Source organism: Scyliorhinus canicula, chromosome 11 (genome assembly GCF_902713615.1).
Source record: "Scyliorhinus canicula chromosome 11, sScyCan1.1, whole genome shotgun sequence".
NCBI lineage: Eukaryota > Metazoa > Chordata > Chondrichthyes > Carcharhiniformes > Scyliorhinidae > Scyliorhinus > Scyliorhinus canicula.
Window position 1 is genome coordinate 153,288,864 of NC_052156.1, and position 14,516 is coordinate 153,303,379.

Here is a 14,516-nt window from a genome sequence, read left to right on the forward strand (position 1 = left end):
AGGCGCGGAAAAACATAGGCCTCTATGGAACCAGTCTGCCCGCCGATAGGTAGGCCCCGATCGCGGGCCAGTCCACTGTGGGGGACCCCCAGGGTCGGATCCCCCCCGTAGCCCCCTCCAGGACGGCCCCCGCAGACACACCTTCCAGGTCCCGCCGTGTGGGACCTGAGTAACCCACGCCGGCGGGACTCAGCCGAACTCGGCGGCCACTCGGCCCGTCGGGGCCCGGAGAATCGCCGGGGGGGGGCGCTTTCAATGGCCCCCGACCGGCGAGGCGGGAATCCCCCGGATACCCAAGAATTGGCGGGGGAGAATTGGTAAGCTGGCGTCGGGGCACGATTCTCGCGTCCCTCCGGGGATTCTCCGACCTGGCGTGGGGTCGGAGAATCCCAGCGATGGTCCCTCAAGCCTGCCCCACTGTTTAATAAGATCATGGTTGATTCTCTATCTCAACGCTACTTTCCGACCTGATCTCCAAGCAGCCAAATATCGAGCAATCTCAAACTTGAATATAGTAAACAACTGACCATCCACAGCTCTATGAGGGCAGAGTTCCAAAGATTCACAACTTTGAGTGAAGAATTATTTCCTCATCCCAGTCCAAAACAGCTGTCATCATTTATCGTGAGACTACGCCCTTTGTTGAGATCCAAGATCATTCCTCCCTATTGTCCTCATGAAGGACACAATTGACCTGGAGAGGTTCACAAGAATGTTGCCAGGGTGCGGAAATTGGAGCTCTGAGAAAAGATTGGATAGTCTGGGGTTGTTTCTATAGGACAGAGGGGACAAAGGGGTGTCTTGATTGAGGTGCACAAAATTATGAGGAGCCAGAAAGGATGGACATGGAAGATTTGTTTCCTCTAGCAGAAATACCAGGGGCACAGGTTTAAGATGATTGGGAGAAGGATTACAGGGGATATTAGAAGGTGTGTGGGATTCGCTGCATGGTTACAGGTTGGGACAGAAGTGCTGTAACCTGCAAGCCTATAGACCGGGTGTTGCAAGGTTAGGTTAGAATGGATGGCTCGTTTTTACAGCCGATGCAGACAAGATGGGCTGAATGGCCTCGTTCTCAGCTGTGCCTTTTCTATGGTTCTGTAGTTCTATGGTTATGTTATTCTTTGTTATCAAGATGACTGACATCTTCTCCTTTTGCATTTTGTCTGACTTTTTGAAACATCAGTTATGCTGGAACATTTAATTCCTGACCTTGGTCACCATGCAACCATGTCTCCGTAATTAGATCAAATCTATGTATCTTTATTTGTGCCATTAATTCATCTATCTTGCTATGGATGCTTCATGTATTCACATAAAGAACCTTTAATTTTTCTTCTGATTTGACCTTACTGATGCACTACTACTGTTAAACATTCTGTCCTTTCCTGTCACACTCTAATTACCTTTACCCAAAGCGTAACACTGATTTGTGAGAATGGGATGGCCCAGTGTGAGAGCGGAATTTAGTGAAGGTGAGGGGTTCTCGCCCACTAATTGGAGAAGCAGTGAGAGCCGCACCAACCAGGAACCTAAACCAGGCAACAGCAGGCCTTCCCCGGAATCACGGATCCCAGGAGTGGACATCCTGCCTTCCCCGGGATCACGGATCCCAGGAGTGGACATCCTGCTTTCCCCGGGATCACGGATCCCAGGAACGGACATCCTGCCTTCCCGGGGATCACACAAATCCCAGGAGTGGACATCCTGCTTTCCCCGGGATCACGGATCCCAGGAGTGGACATCCTGCCTTCCCCGGGATCACGGATCCCAGGAATGGACATCCTGCCTTCCCCGGGATCACGGATCCCAGGAATGGACATGCTGCCTTCCCGGGGATCATGGATCCCAGAAGTGCATATCCTGCCTTCCCCGGGATCATGGATCCCAGGAATGGACATCCTACCTTCCCGGGGATCATGGATCCCAGGAATGGACATCCTGCCTTCCCGGGGATCACGGATCCCAGGAATGGACATCCTGCCTTCCCCGGGATCACGGATCCCAGGAATGGACATCCTGCCTTCCCCAGGATCACGGATCCCAGGAGGGGACATCCTGCCTTCCCCGGGATCACGGATCCCAGGAGTGGACATCCTGCCTTCCCCGGGATCATGGATCCCAGGAATGGACATCCTGCCTTCCCGGGGATCACTGATCCCAGGAATGGACATCCTGCCTTCCCCGGGATCATGGATCCCAGGAATGGACATCCTGCCTTCCCGGGGATCACTGATCCCAGGAATGGACATCCTGCCTTCCCGGGGATCACGGATCCCAGGAATGGACATCCTGCCTTCCCCGGAATCACGGATCCCAGGAGTGGACATCCTGCCTTCCCTGGGATCACGGATCCCAGAAATGGACATCCTGCCTTCCGGGGGATCATAGATCCCAGAAATGGACATCCTGCCTTCTGGGGGATCACGGATCCCAGGAGTGGACATCCTGCCTTCTGGGGGATCACGGATCCCAGGAGTGCATATCCTGCCTTCCCCGGGATCATGGATCCCAGGAGTGGACATCCTGCCTTCCCGGGGATCATGGATCCCAGGAGTGGACATCCTACCTTCCCGGGGAACATGGATCCCATGAGTGGACATGCTGTCTGCCAAGAACTGTTGGCCAATCAGAGTCTCTTCATTGCTCAGCAATGCCGCCAGGGAGGTGCTGGCTGTTGCTGGGAATGCACCCATCCAAAGCCAAGGAGCACTGAGCAACACAGGCCACAGGCGAATGGTGGCAAGAGGGGGATCGTAGGTGGGGGCCACAGAAAGGAATATCGGCAGCAAGGGCAGGGTTGTGGCTCACAGCGGAAATCACCGTTTCACAACACCAAATCCCTCAATCAGGCACTGAGTGCCTTTGCATGAGGAACACCGCCAGAATCAACCCAAACAGGGTTTGCTCTTTGTGTTTCCCGCATGGCAAGTCCTCCACCCACCACGGGGTGAATATCAGCAGCAGCGGGCCCCGAAAGGAGCAATAATTACCCCGTAACAGCTTGAATTGAGGACGGGCAGGAAGACCATCCACTAGTCTTCTTGCCAAAGGCCTAATCAGGGCAGAGATGGGAAGGTAGGGAGGTGGTAAAGTCCCCATCCACAAACTTCCCACGGTAGCCCAGTAGTTAGCACAGTTGCTTTACAGCTCCAGGGTCCCAGGTTCGATTCTCAGTTTGGGTCACTGTTTGTGCAGAGTTTGCATGTTTTCCCTGTGTCTGCGTGGGTTCCTGCCGGGTGCTCCGGTTTCCTCCCACAGTCCAAAGATGTGCAGGTTCGGTGGATTGGCCATGATAAATTGCCCTTAGTGTCCAAAAAGATGAGGTGGGGTAACTGGGTTATGGGGATAGGGTGGTGGCGCGGGATTAGGTAGGGTACTCTTTCCAAGGGCTGGTGCAGACTCGATGGGCCGAATGGCCTCCTTCTGCACTGTAAATTCTATGATACCCCACCACCATCAAACTCACCATGGGGGAGGCCATTAAATTACACTCTGAGTGGTATGACATGGTGTGAAAGTAGAATGCTATATTGAGCGACTAGGAATGAGGACACTGATATTTTTTGCTCCTCCCATCAGAGGCCCGTCATCCTTTGACTGGCCAGTGATAGTGCCCCTACATTACCTGGGTGAAGATTAGTTAATTGAGACACAGATCATAAAACATACAGTATAGGAGGCCATTTGGCCCATCGAGTCTGCATCGACCCACTTCCACCCTATCCCCGTAACCCAATAACCTCTCCTAACCTTTTTGGTCATTGAGGGCAATTTATCACGGCCAATCCATCTAACCTGCACGTCTTTCGACTGTGGGAGGAAACCGGAGCACCCGGAAGAAACCCACACAGACACGGGGAGAATGCGCAGACGCCGCACAGACAGTGACCCAGCGGGGAATCGAACCCGATACCCTGGCTCTGTGAAGCCACAGTGCTATCCACTTGTGCTACCGTGCTGCACACGTGCTACCATGCTGCCCTATGGGCATTGGATTTAGGAAACGGCACAGCTTTTTTCATTGAATAGAATAGAATTGTCATAGAATCCCTTCAGTGCAAAAGGAGGCCATTCGACCCATCGCGTTTGTATGACTCAGACCCACAAATTGTGAATCTTCTATCAGTACCGTTGCCAGTACCACCAGCATTGCCACAACTATTAATATCACCACAACCAATATAATCACCATTACTAATCGTCTTTATTGTTCTTTTAGGATGGGAATAGAGGGATACGGAGCCAGGAAGTGTAGAAGATTGTAGTTTAGTCAGGCAGCGTGGTTGGAACGGGCTTGGAGGGCTGAAGGGCCTGTTCCTGTGCTGTACTTTTCTTTGTTCTTGGTTCTCTTTGTGATTTGCTGTTCCTCGATTCGAGAATGACGTCTACCCAGGGTCGCCATTTTCTGCTGTGGGCCTTCATGTGACCGAACAATCCCAGGCCCACAGGTCTTTGGACATATGAAGTACGACATCCCATGAGGGACTGGGATCTGGTGTAGGATTTGCTTCTTTTTCTTCCCTCCCCTGCCATCACTCTACCGCAAGACGTTGTGACCCAAAATGTGATGGACAATTTGTCTTTAATTTGATGGATTGGCAGTAAACCCCTCCCTGTCATTAATATCAATGCTGCCGTACTTCAAGGAAAGTTTCAGAGGGTATTTGAAGTGTGTTCTTTGTGATAGCATTGTCACATTCATTTATGGAAGACTTTTAATTACAGCTGCTTCACAGCGAAATTAAGTTAAACAAATGGGCCGTCATTGCTGATAGCGTTGCCATTTGCGGTATGGGTTGGAAATTATGCGAGAAAACACCTGATTGAGCACCGCTCTCAGCCTTCACTCTTTTCTCTGATCCAACCACTTTAGGCTCTGTTCCACTGCCCCTTCCTCCCCGAGCAAGTAACTGTGAAATAAAGGGGCTGGATAGAACCCAGCATCACCCACCTGCCTCTCTGCCCCTGCTACCAGCCGTCCGGCAGATGAATATGGGCTGATGACAACTCTATAGCTGATCACGTTTCCTGTAGCTGGAGTCCAGGACAGTCTCATTGAGCTGTAACTCAATCCACTAATCACCAAGTCCCGGGGGCCGATGATTTTCTCTGCCACTGGTGAGAAGTAGGGACAGAAAGGATTAGATTTATCTACCGCAAGGCGGTGAGCACATTCATTACCATAATGCAGTTCTGCCTCTGTCCTATTTACTCATGAGTTCCCCTGAGAGGTGATATTTATTTCAAATTTCCTTTCGGTTCCCAGCACTCTGATTAACACCTTTAAGAAGGTCTGTATGAATGTCTGATTAGCAAGGGAATTGCAGTTTATAAGGATAATTACCAAGACAACCCGACACTTTGCAAAACATAATTGTTCTTCAGCTGCTGACAACTGGGAGATTCCGTGCCAAGGAAGGCGGCCCATTGCAGGATGTCGAATGCAATGTTGAGCGAGAGATTTCAGGAAATACTTTTTGACTCCGAACTGAACCTATTTCCCTCCTAAATACCTGGGCGTCCGATAGTGGAAGGTCCGGTGGGGGCCTTGTGCACCCTGACGTCTGCCAGGAGCTCTCCTCCAAGACCGCCTCTTTCCATCTCCGTAACATTGCCCTTCTCCATCCTGCCTCAGCACACTGCTGCTAAAACCTTCATCTGTTCCTTTGTTAGTCCCAAACGTGACTATTCCAATTCTCTTCTGATTGGCCTGCCACGGGCGTTACGGTGGCACAGTGGTTAGCACTGCTGCCTCACAGCGCCAGGGACCTGAGTTCAATTCAGGCCTTCGGTGACTGTCTGTGTGAAGTTTGCACTTCCTCCCCGTATCTGTGTGGGTTTCCTCTGGGTACTCCGATTTCCTCCCACAGTCTAAAGATGTGCAGGTTAGGTGGATTGGTCACGCTAAATTATCCCTTAGTGTCCAAGGATGTACAGTTTAGGTTAAGGGGACAGGGCAGGGGAGTGGGCCTAGGTAGGGTGTTCTTTCAAAGGGTTTGTGCAGACCCCGTGGGCCAAATGACCTCCTTCTGCACTGCAGGAATTCTATGGTTCTACTCTCCATAAGCCTGCACTCATCCAAACCTCAGTGGCCTGCACCCAAACACACATCAAAGCCGCACCATCCCTTGTTCTCCCGAAGCTACAATTGTGCTCAATTGTATTCAAGTGATGGGCATTCATTGCGGTTTTACTTAAACACATTTAAAAAGACATGTACTGAAATTAGGGGCTGGTTAGATTTGGTCCATGCTTGTAAGGTTTCACTCTGTAAATAAATGCAAAACTGAGTAATGATTGGCTCCAGTAACATCCTTCCCCAATTGGTTTTCTGGAGTGCAAATTTGGTTCCCAGTACAGGACTGGTTTGATATAAAAATTCTCATCCTTGTCTTCAAATCTTTTCGCTGTGTTGCTCCTCCTTATCCCCGTGACCTTCTCCAGCCCTGCAAGTCTCCAAGGTCTCTCTGTTGCTCCCAACCTCCTGTACATCCCTGCTGTGCCCTGCTCTACCATTGGCATCTGTGCCTTCAGCTGCATAGATCCCTCACCTCCTCAAACTTTCTTTCTTCCTTGAATTTGCTTCTTTCTGTTACCTGCCTGCCCTATTCTCTCTTTATATAGCTTGATGTCAAATTTTGTTTGGTTGAGCTCCTGAGAAACATCTCGGAAAAATCGTCATTGCGTTTAACCACGCTTTATAAATGCAAGCTGATGTTGAATCACCACCCAGGCAGGCCTTTCAATGGCCACTTAGCATGCCTGCCTAATGCGGTTTAATTATGCAAATTAGAGTCCTGTGCTTCAGTAGGCTGCCCAGTGATTTGGGAAATGCCAGTTCCACTCCCTACGGTCATTGGGAGACCTGAAAGGAACAGTCTGGCAGCATAAGTCTGCTCTCTCTCGGCTCTGGATTGAAACTGTCCAAATTCATCTCATCTGAAAACCGGCGCATCTTCCTCCCCCTGGGATCCAACATTTAATTCTGCAGTTGAGGGCCAGCCACTGCTGGAGGTGAAAATGCACTGTGCCATTCTGTACTGCTTTGAAAGGTACTCCCACATCATCATTCACAGTTACTTACGTGGTGTAGGCCTCACTGGCCGAGGAGGCTCCGAAGTTGTGAAGCAAAGCCTTCTCGAAAGTTTGGCCAAAATGGTGTTGAGTAGATTGAACTCCTCCACGAATAGATAGTGCTCTTCGAATGGATCGGAAGCAATTCTCTTCAGTTCATTTTATCTGCATTTTTAATTCCTTAAAAAAAGTAAGGACAAGAAATACTTCATGAAGACGTACACATCCAAATCTGAGGCTATGGGCCTTGATGCATGTTGTATTTTATTTTGTGGTGACCAGCATCGCCGCGGTGAAATGTTTTAGATCCAGGGAACGGAACCATTTTAATTTGAAGCCCCCAACAGCAGCTTTCTAAGTCGGGCACAGTGTAGTGAGAGTAGAACAAAGCACCCTATACACTGGCCCATTAAGCTGCCGTGTCCCAAACCTTCGAAGAACATTCCCGACTGTAACGTGACAGCCATCCTGCGCCTCGGTGAGTGAGATTTTCAGTTAGCGCCGCATTAGAAGCTATTATGTGCTGCCCGTGTCCATTAGCAAATAGAGCAATGTCCCTGGATTCACATTTTCCAAACTCCTTACAGCCAGCAAGGGACACTTCCAACCCATCTGTTTGTGATTGATGTGAACCGAGATTCCAGAGCAATCCAGCTCTCGAATTCATACAGTGCCTGAATTTTTATTTTTCACATACATACAAAGTATGGTGCCCCACCAGGTCACAAAATGTTGTTGGATGGTGGAATAAGTGCTGCACAATTCCTTTCACTGTAACATCCAGACCCAAGCCAAGTCAAGGCAACTCATTTAGTAAATAATCAAAGGGGGTAGGACTCAGCCATGCAGATCAGGAATGCCATACTCTGTCTAGTAAATTCTGCTGGGAAGTGTATGAGTACTGAAACAGAGGTAAGATCAAACCAGTGGCAGATAAAATCAGAACTAGCGACCATAAGTATGTTCAATTAAATTGGGATTCTTCTTTACCCAGAGAGCAGGTAGAATATGGAATCAGCGACTACAGAGAATAGTTGAGTGTTTAAAGTAAAGCTAAATATCCATCTGAGAGAGAAAATAATGGGAGCAACCGAACCGAATTGGAACAGAGCCCCGGGACGAGGGCGATTAGCTGGGTGTACCCTGGCGCACGCGGGCCGAGAAGCACACACTATTTACCGGGACTCTGGTTCTATTTGGTGCCTCAGCAGGACTCCCCGACGAGGCAGCAGTAAGTCCCGTTTCCTGCTCGGAGGAGCTCCGCTTGCCATAGCATCAGGCTCGCAGTGCCAGGGTGCCGGGAGGCACCAGCAATGCCAGGGTACCACCCTGTCCAGAGGGCAACCACCGGTGGGCCTATGATCCCCTGGAAGACCCCCACGAGTGCCGTTCTGTCTGTTCCCCCATTTGTGGAGACCTGCACTCAATGGCGCTTGCCCTAGGTCTCCAAGGTGAGGGGGCTAGATCCTAGCGCCTTGGGTACTTCAGGGAAATGCATGTTAGAGGGAGACTCACTGTCTCACTCTAATATGCTAAATAGTTATCCTGCCCATAATGCGCGGGATTCAGATCGTGACATCTCGCGAGATCTCGTTAAATCTTGCGAGGCGTGGTGAGCCGGAGAGATTCTGGAAGAGGAATCTCCCGGCATCTACCAGCTGCACCGTGCTGACTTTCGGGTTTAGCGTGGCTGGTAGTTCGTGCCCAATATGTAGGAGGATATGTTGTTGGGATGTAATGAAATAAACTGGGAGGAGGGTCATGTGGAACATAAACATGGATAGTTGGGCTTGTTTGTGACTTGGGGCACAATCTACCATCTGCATTGTGCCCAAACATGAGCACGGCACAGCCGGTAGATCCCGGAAAAGGCCTCCCATGAGCTTGCCGACAGCCAGTACAGCTTGAGGGATCTAACCAGATCCCACGAGGTGTCGCGATCACAATCCCACCGACAATGTGCAGGGCCAAGCCTCACGAACCCACTTAGGCGTGATTACCCGGGATGTGGGATGTACCGGGCTCCCAGCCTCCGGCTTCCGGAGGGACATCCCAGCCAGGCACTGTTTAGTACTGATCAACACAAATGTGGACCAGGCGGAACTGCACCCGGAGGGTCTACCGGGCAATCAGAGACCCCTAGGTGGTGAGGGACGGAGCAGTGTGGCCCACTGGCTCTCCCCCTGCAATGCGAACACCTGGCTGTCAAGGTGTCCAGGGGCACTGCCAGGGTGCCAGTCTCAGGGTGCCCAGGTGGTAGGGTGACACTGGCAAGAGTCAGGGCCTGAGGTGGGAAAGGAGGGTGGAGGGGGGTATGAAGAATCCTCTGAAAGGTTGAGGGGAGGGGGGGTGAAGGATGAGGATCCTGGAATGGAGGGGGGCCTAAAAGGGCTGTGTAGGCCTGAAAAGGGGAGGCCCTCAGCAACCCAATAGCGGGGTGTCATCACAGCGGGTTGGTCAGTAAATCCCACCCTAAGTGTGGGCTAGCCCGGTGTGAAAATCCCCAGGGCCCAGAAAAGTGACCGAGTGGTGAGACGGCAGTGGGCAACCCGCCAACAAAGCCAGGGAGAAACTCCCAGAAAAAAAACATCACAAATGACGCTGAGGGCGGGATTTACCGAGCAACCGGCCGCGTGTTTTTCAGTGGGAGAGGCAGCCCGTCAGCGGGATTTTCCGGTCCTGCCATTGACAACGTGATTTCACGTTGACTGCAAACCTCGTCACCGTGAAAGCCGTGTAATATCGGTGGGACATGAATATAACGACAGCGTGAACAGCCGGTAACTTCCGCCCTGTGAGACCTTTCCGTTAGATCGGGGCCCTACATTGTGGGTTTGTAACACTTTGTGTGATAACCCTTGTGAGGGCTACGACAGGTCACTTATGACCCCCCGTGGGGCTCATGGAGTACGAGTTCCCATGGAAATGGCAAGAGGCCTGTCCAGCTGGTACTTGTTATCGAGCCCTTCAAATACCATCCCAAGCCTGGACCTTCTAGTCCTGGGATACTTGTGTTGTAAGCCACTCGTGCGGCTTTACTTTTTGTGGTGTTCTTTGTGTTGGTTAATTCGGGGTGGTTGGGGTAGTGCTCACAAAGACCACAAAATAGCTTGAACTTAAACAAAGCTATAAATTTAATAACACTACTAATTTGGATTCGACACATAAATCTAAATAATACACAGTTGATTGTCAACATATAAACTACACTCATCTACAACTAATCTTAATACTGGTATAAACTATGATCTGCTCTATCGCACACTACTAATACTGACTCTCTCTAGCTAACTCCTGACTACCCTCACTCACAAGGCTCAGCATCAATGCCTCATATACTTGTATCTGTAGCTCCCTCTCGTGGCTACTCTAGGCATTTCATTAACGCTTGCAGTGCCTGCAGTTATGATAATATCACACTTTTGAGTAAAAATAAATTTAGTTTAACCTTTATCTACGTGTCTGTTGGATCATTTGTGATGCACCCACAATCAAATAGCCTGGCAGTTCCCAATAATGACATTTGAACAAAAGTTTCCTTTGGTTCTTTGCCTGTTTCCCCCTCCCCTTTTCCCTGGGCCCAAGCTGGCTTGAAAACTGTTCATCTGCAAGGTCTCCTGTTTCGACAAAAGGTCAACGATCTGAAACGTTAACTCCGTATCCCTCCGTGTCCGCTGTATGTTTGTCACCATTGTGTCCCTTTTGTACCTTAGGTGGTGACAAATATCAAACATCAGCAAAAGTCAACTCCTCGAGGAGAGGAGATGAGGAAAAAGAAGATAATTAACAGCAATCAAAGATTAAAAGTAATTCCCTTTACCATGATGACATTGCAACACCACCTGTTTCTGAAACAATAATCTGTCTGATTGTCTCATCCAGTCTGATTGCAGCTAAGAGGCCAGCACGCGGATCTCTGTGCGGGGGTAGGGTGGGGTGAGATTGGAGGTGTAGGTAGGCAAGACAACAATGTCAATACAATTAGACGCTGAAAAAATATTCTTAGAGAATTCACAACTCTTCTCAAACGCTGCAGGCCCTCCACCAACCATCCCCTATCCCTTCCCACTACCCACCTCTCCCAGTCCCCCCAACACCCACCCCTCCCAGTCCCCCCAACACCCACCCCTCCCAGCCCCCCTCCCCCTCCTCCTCCACCACCACCACCTTTAGGGCAACAGAATCGGCACCATTTTCTCATGTGCTCAAACACCGTTTCAGAGAGTGTCAGTACTGGTGGGGTGGGGTTGGGATGCCACAATGTCAGAGGGACTGTTTTCTGGAAGAGGCATGGAACCAAGGCCACATCTGCCCCCTTGGGCGACGTCAAAGATATTACGGCCACTCTCTTGAAGACGAAAAGCGAGTGTTCTCCCTAGTGACCCGGATAAATAGATGTCCTTCAACCAACATCCCTAAACTGGACATTATCTCATTACAGACTGTGGGATCTTTCTGTGCTGAACGCCAAATTCCCTGCATTACGACAGTGACCGCACCACTAATAGTACTTCATTGGTTGTGAAATGTCATAGTGAGTGCTGAGGTTGTGAAAACACTTCTCTTTTTCCCTCTATGTATGGCCTTCCTCATTTTCCAAGCCAAGTTCGTAACCAGTTTTGACAATTATATTCAAAGTAACCACCAGATGGCGGCAAGAGGCCTAGCAACTCTCAAATCGCTGGCAGTCAGAGGAAGGCTTTTAAGCGAATGCAGCGAACAACACACGGGAGGCTTCAGGAAAATGAGCGCAATTAAACTGCAATGAAGATATTAACACAAACCATTAATAACGTAGCATTTGGCTTTCAGCAACAAATGCGCTCAGAACAACTGCATCCGTTCCGCACAGAGTCACCCCTGAGGAACGTCGGCAAATTCTTTCTGTCGCAGGTCGAGGTCACGTGACATGGTGCAGTAATTTGTATCACAGTGAAACAATTAACATCACAATATATGGCGGGGCTGTAAAAATGTCATTGCTTAATGCCACCTAACACATAAAATACTCCTTGAAAGTGTGAACATAGCTTGTTAAAGGTGCGTTTTTTTAAAAAACCAGGCTCGTCGTATTTTAAGTTTCACAAATAGAGACACAGAATACAAGAGTAATGAGATAATGATAAATTTGGTGCATGAGGCAATGTTTAAACGACTGTTACAGTTTTGCATGCAGTTAATACACCTATGGCAGAAAGGACTATAAAGCCTTCAGGAATGTACAGCACAGATTCTCCAGAATGATAATAATAACCTTTATTAGTGTCACAAGTAGGCTTACATTAACACTGCAATGAACTTACTGTGAACATCCCCCAGTCGCCACATTCCGGCGCCTGTTTGGGTCCACGGAGGGAGAATTCAGAATGTCCAATTCACCTAACAGCGCGTCTTACGGGTCTTGTGGGAGGAAACTGGAACACCCGGAGGAAACCCAACCAGACATAGGAGAATATGCAGACTCCGCTCAGACAGTGACCCTAGCCAGGAGTCGAACCTGGGACCCTGCTGCTGTGAAGCAACAGTGCTAACCACTGTGCCACCGTGCTCCCCATGAATGATACTAGGAATGAAAAACTGTCATTATGAGCAGAGATACTGGGACTATTGTTTAATCATTTTTAATTTTGATAATTGTGACTAGGCCATTCAGCCTCTTGAGCCTGTTGTACCATCCCAATTAGATCTTGGCTGATCTTCACTCCCAACCACCTGCTTTCACTCTGTAATCCTTAATACCCTCAGCCAACGCAAATATTTCAATCTCAATTGCTGGGGGAGAGAATCCAAATTCTTAACATCCTTGTGCGAAGAAATGCTTCCTGGCGTCTCTCTATGGTCGGGCTCTTATCTTTTCCAAATTATATATTAATTTCAAATGAAAAATGAAAATCACTAATTGTCACGAGTAGGCTTCAATAAAGTTACTGTGAAAAGCCCCTAGTCGCCACATTCCGGCGCCTGTTCGGGGGGACTGGTACAGGAATTGAACCGTGCTGCTGGCCTGCCTTGGTCTGCTTTAAAAACCAGCGATTTAGCCTAGTGTGATTTGTTTCTCAAGCAGTGACAATCTCCTATGCTGTTTTATTCAAATTGCTTGATTCACAGTGCTGCTTAATTTCATTTTCTTTTCGGTGAAATGGCTTTGAGTTAACAAAGAATTGACTATATTCCACGGGAGTAGCAAAGATTAAGATAAAATCGAATTGGGATGTTAAAAATTTTTGAAACGTTTCAATAGGGTAAGTGGGAAGGCTTTCCCTCGGTTGGGGAGTCAGTAACTAGGAGTCATCAATTTACAATTGTTACTTAGAGAATCAGGAGAACATGGTTCAGTAAAATATATTTGCATTGAGCTTTTGGAGCGTAAGGTTATCCACGCGGAATGGTTGAGGTGGATAACATTGCCAATTTCAAGGGGGAGATAGATTCATATTTCAAGCCAAAGAAGATGCAAGACAATGAGGTGAGTGCAGGATACAGAGATTGTATATATTCCATGTATGATTCAGTATCCAGAAACCATGAATATCCATTTGTTTGGTAGACCCAGTGAGACAGTATACATATCATGACATTGCCTCCATGTTATTTGCATCTTGATGATGCTCATTCATTGTAAACAGGAACCCTGAACACTAATCCATTGTATACAGCGAATCCTGAACATTAAACCATTTAAATTAGGAACTATGAACACTAATAAAAGCAAATTACTGCGGATGCTGGAATCTGAAACGAAAGAGAAAATGCTGTAAAATCTCAGCAAGTCTGGCAGCATCTGTAGGGAGAGAAAAGAGCTAACGTTTCGAGTCCAATGGCTCTTTGTCAAAGCTTGACTCGAAACCTTATCTCTTTTCTCTCCCTACAGATGCTGCCAGACTTGCTGAGATTTTCCAGCATTTTCTCTTTCGACTGTGAACACTAACATACTGTAACGAGTGTCACTGAATGTGGTAGTTACCACTAACTGTATATTAGATGTAGTAGTAAGGCTCCTGTACTAGAGGTACGGGGTAAATTCCTGCCTGCTGGCTCCGCCCAGTAGGCGGCGTATAAATGTGTGTGTTCACCAGAGCTGCTCCCATTCTGGTAGCAGCTGCAGAAGGCCACACATATCTGCCCAATAAAGCCTCGATTATTCACTATCGTCTTCGGAGTAATTGATAGTGCATCAATTTATTGAGCAGAGATTTTACAGCGATGGAACTTCGTATCAAGCCTGATCGCCTACAGCTGCACCCTCAAGCAGCCAACGCCACGTCGGCCTTCGACCACTGGCTAGCCTGCTTCGAAAGCTACCTCCAATTATCGGCTGAACAACCCTCGGACGCACAGAAGCTCCAGGTCCTTTATTCACGGGTGAGCCCTGATATTTTTCCCCTTATCCGGGATGTGCCCACTTATGCTGAAGCAATGGAGCTCCTGAAAGGACATTA

At 48.8% G+C, this 14,516-nt stretch overlaps 1 protein-coding gene across 1 annotated transcript in view; it reads right to left on the reverse strand.

The window, feature by feature from the left end:
- The window catches only part of LOC119973530 (collagen alpha-1(VII) chain-like), a 528,770-nt gene that overhangs the window by 382,725 nt on the left and 131,529 nt on the right, over positions 1-14,516 (reverse strand). The window contains 3 exon segments of the mRNA XM_038811804.1: positions 4,955-5,118; positions 7,088-7,240; positions 7,243-7,257. Of these exon segments, the coding sequence (XP_038667732.1) occupies positions 4,955-5,118; positions 7,088-7,240; positions 7,243-7,257 (332 nt within the window).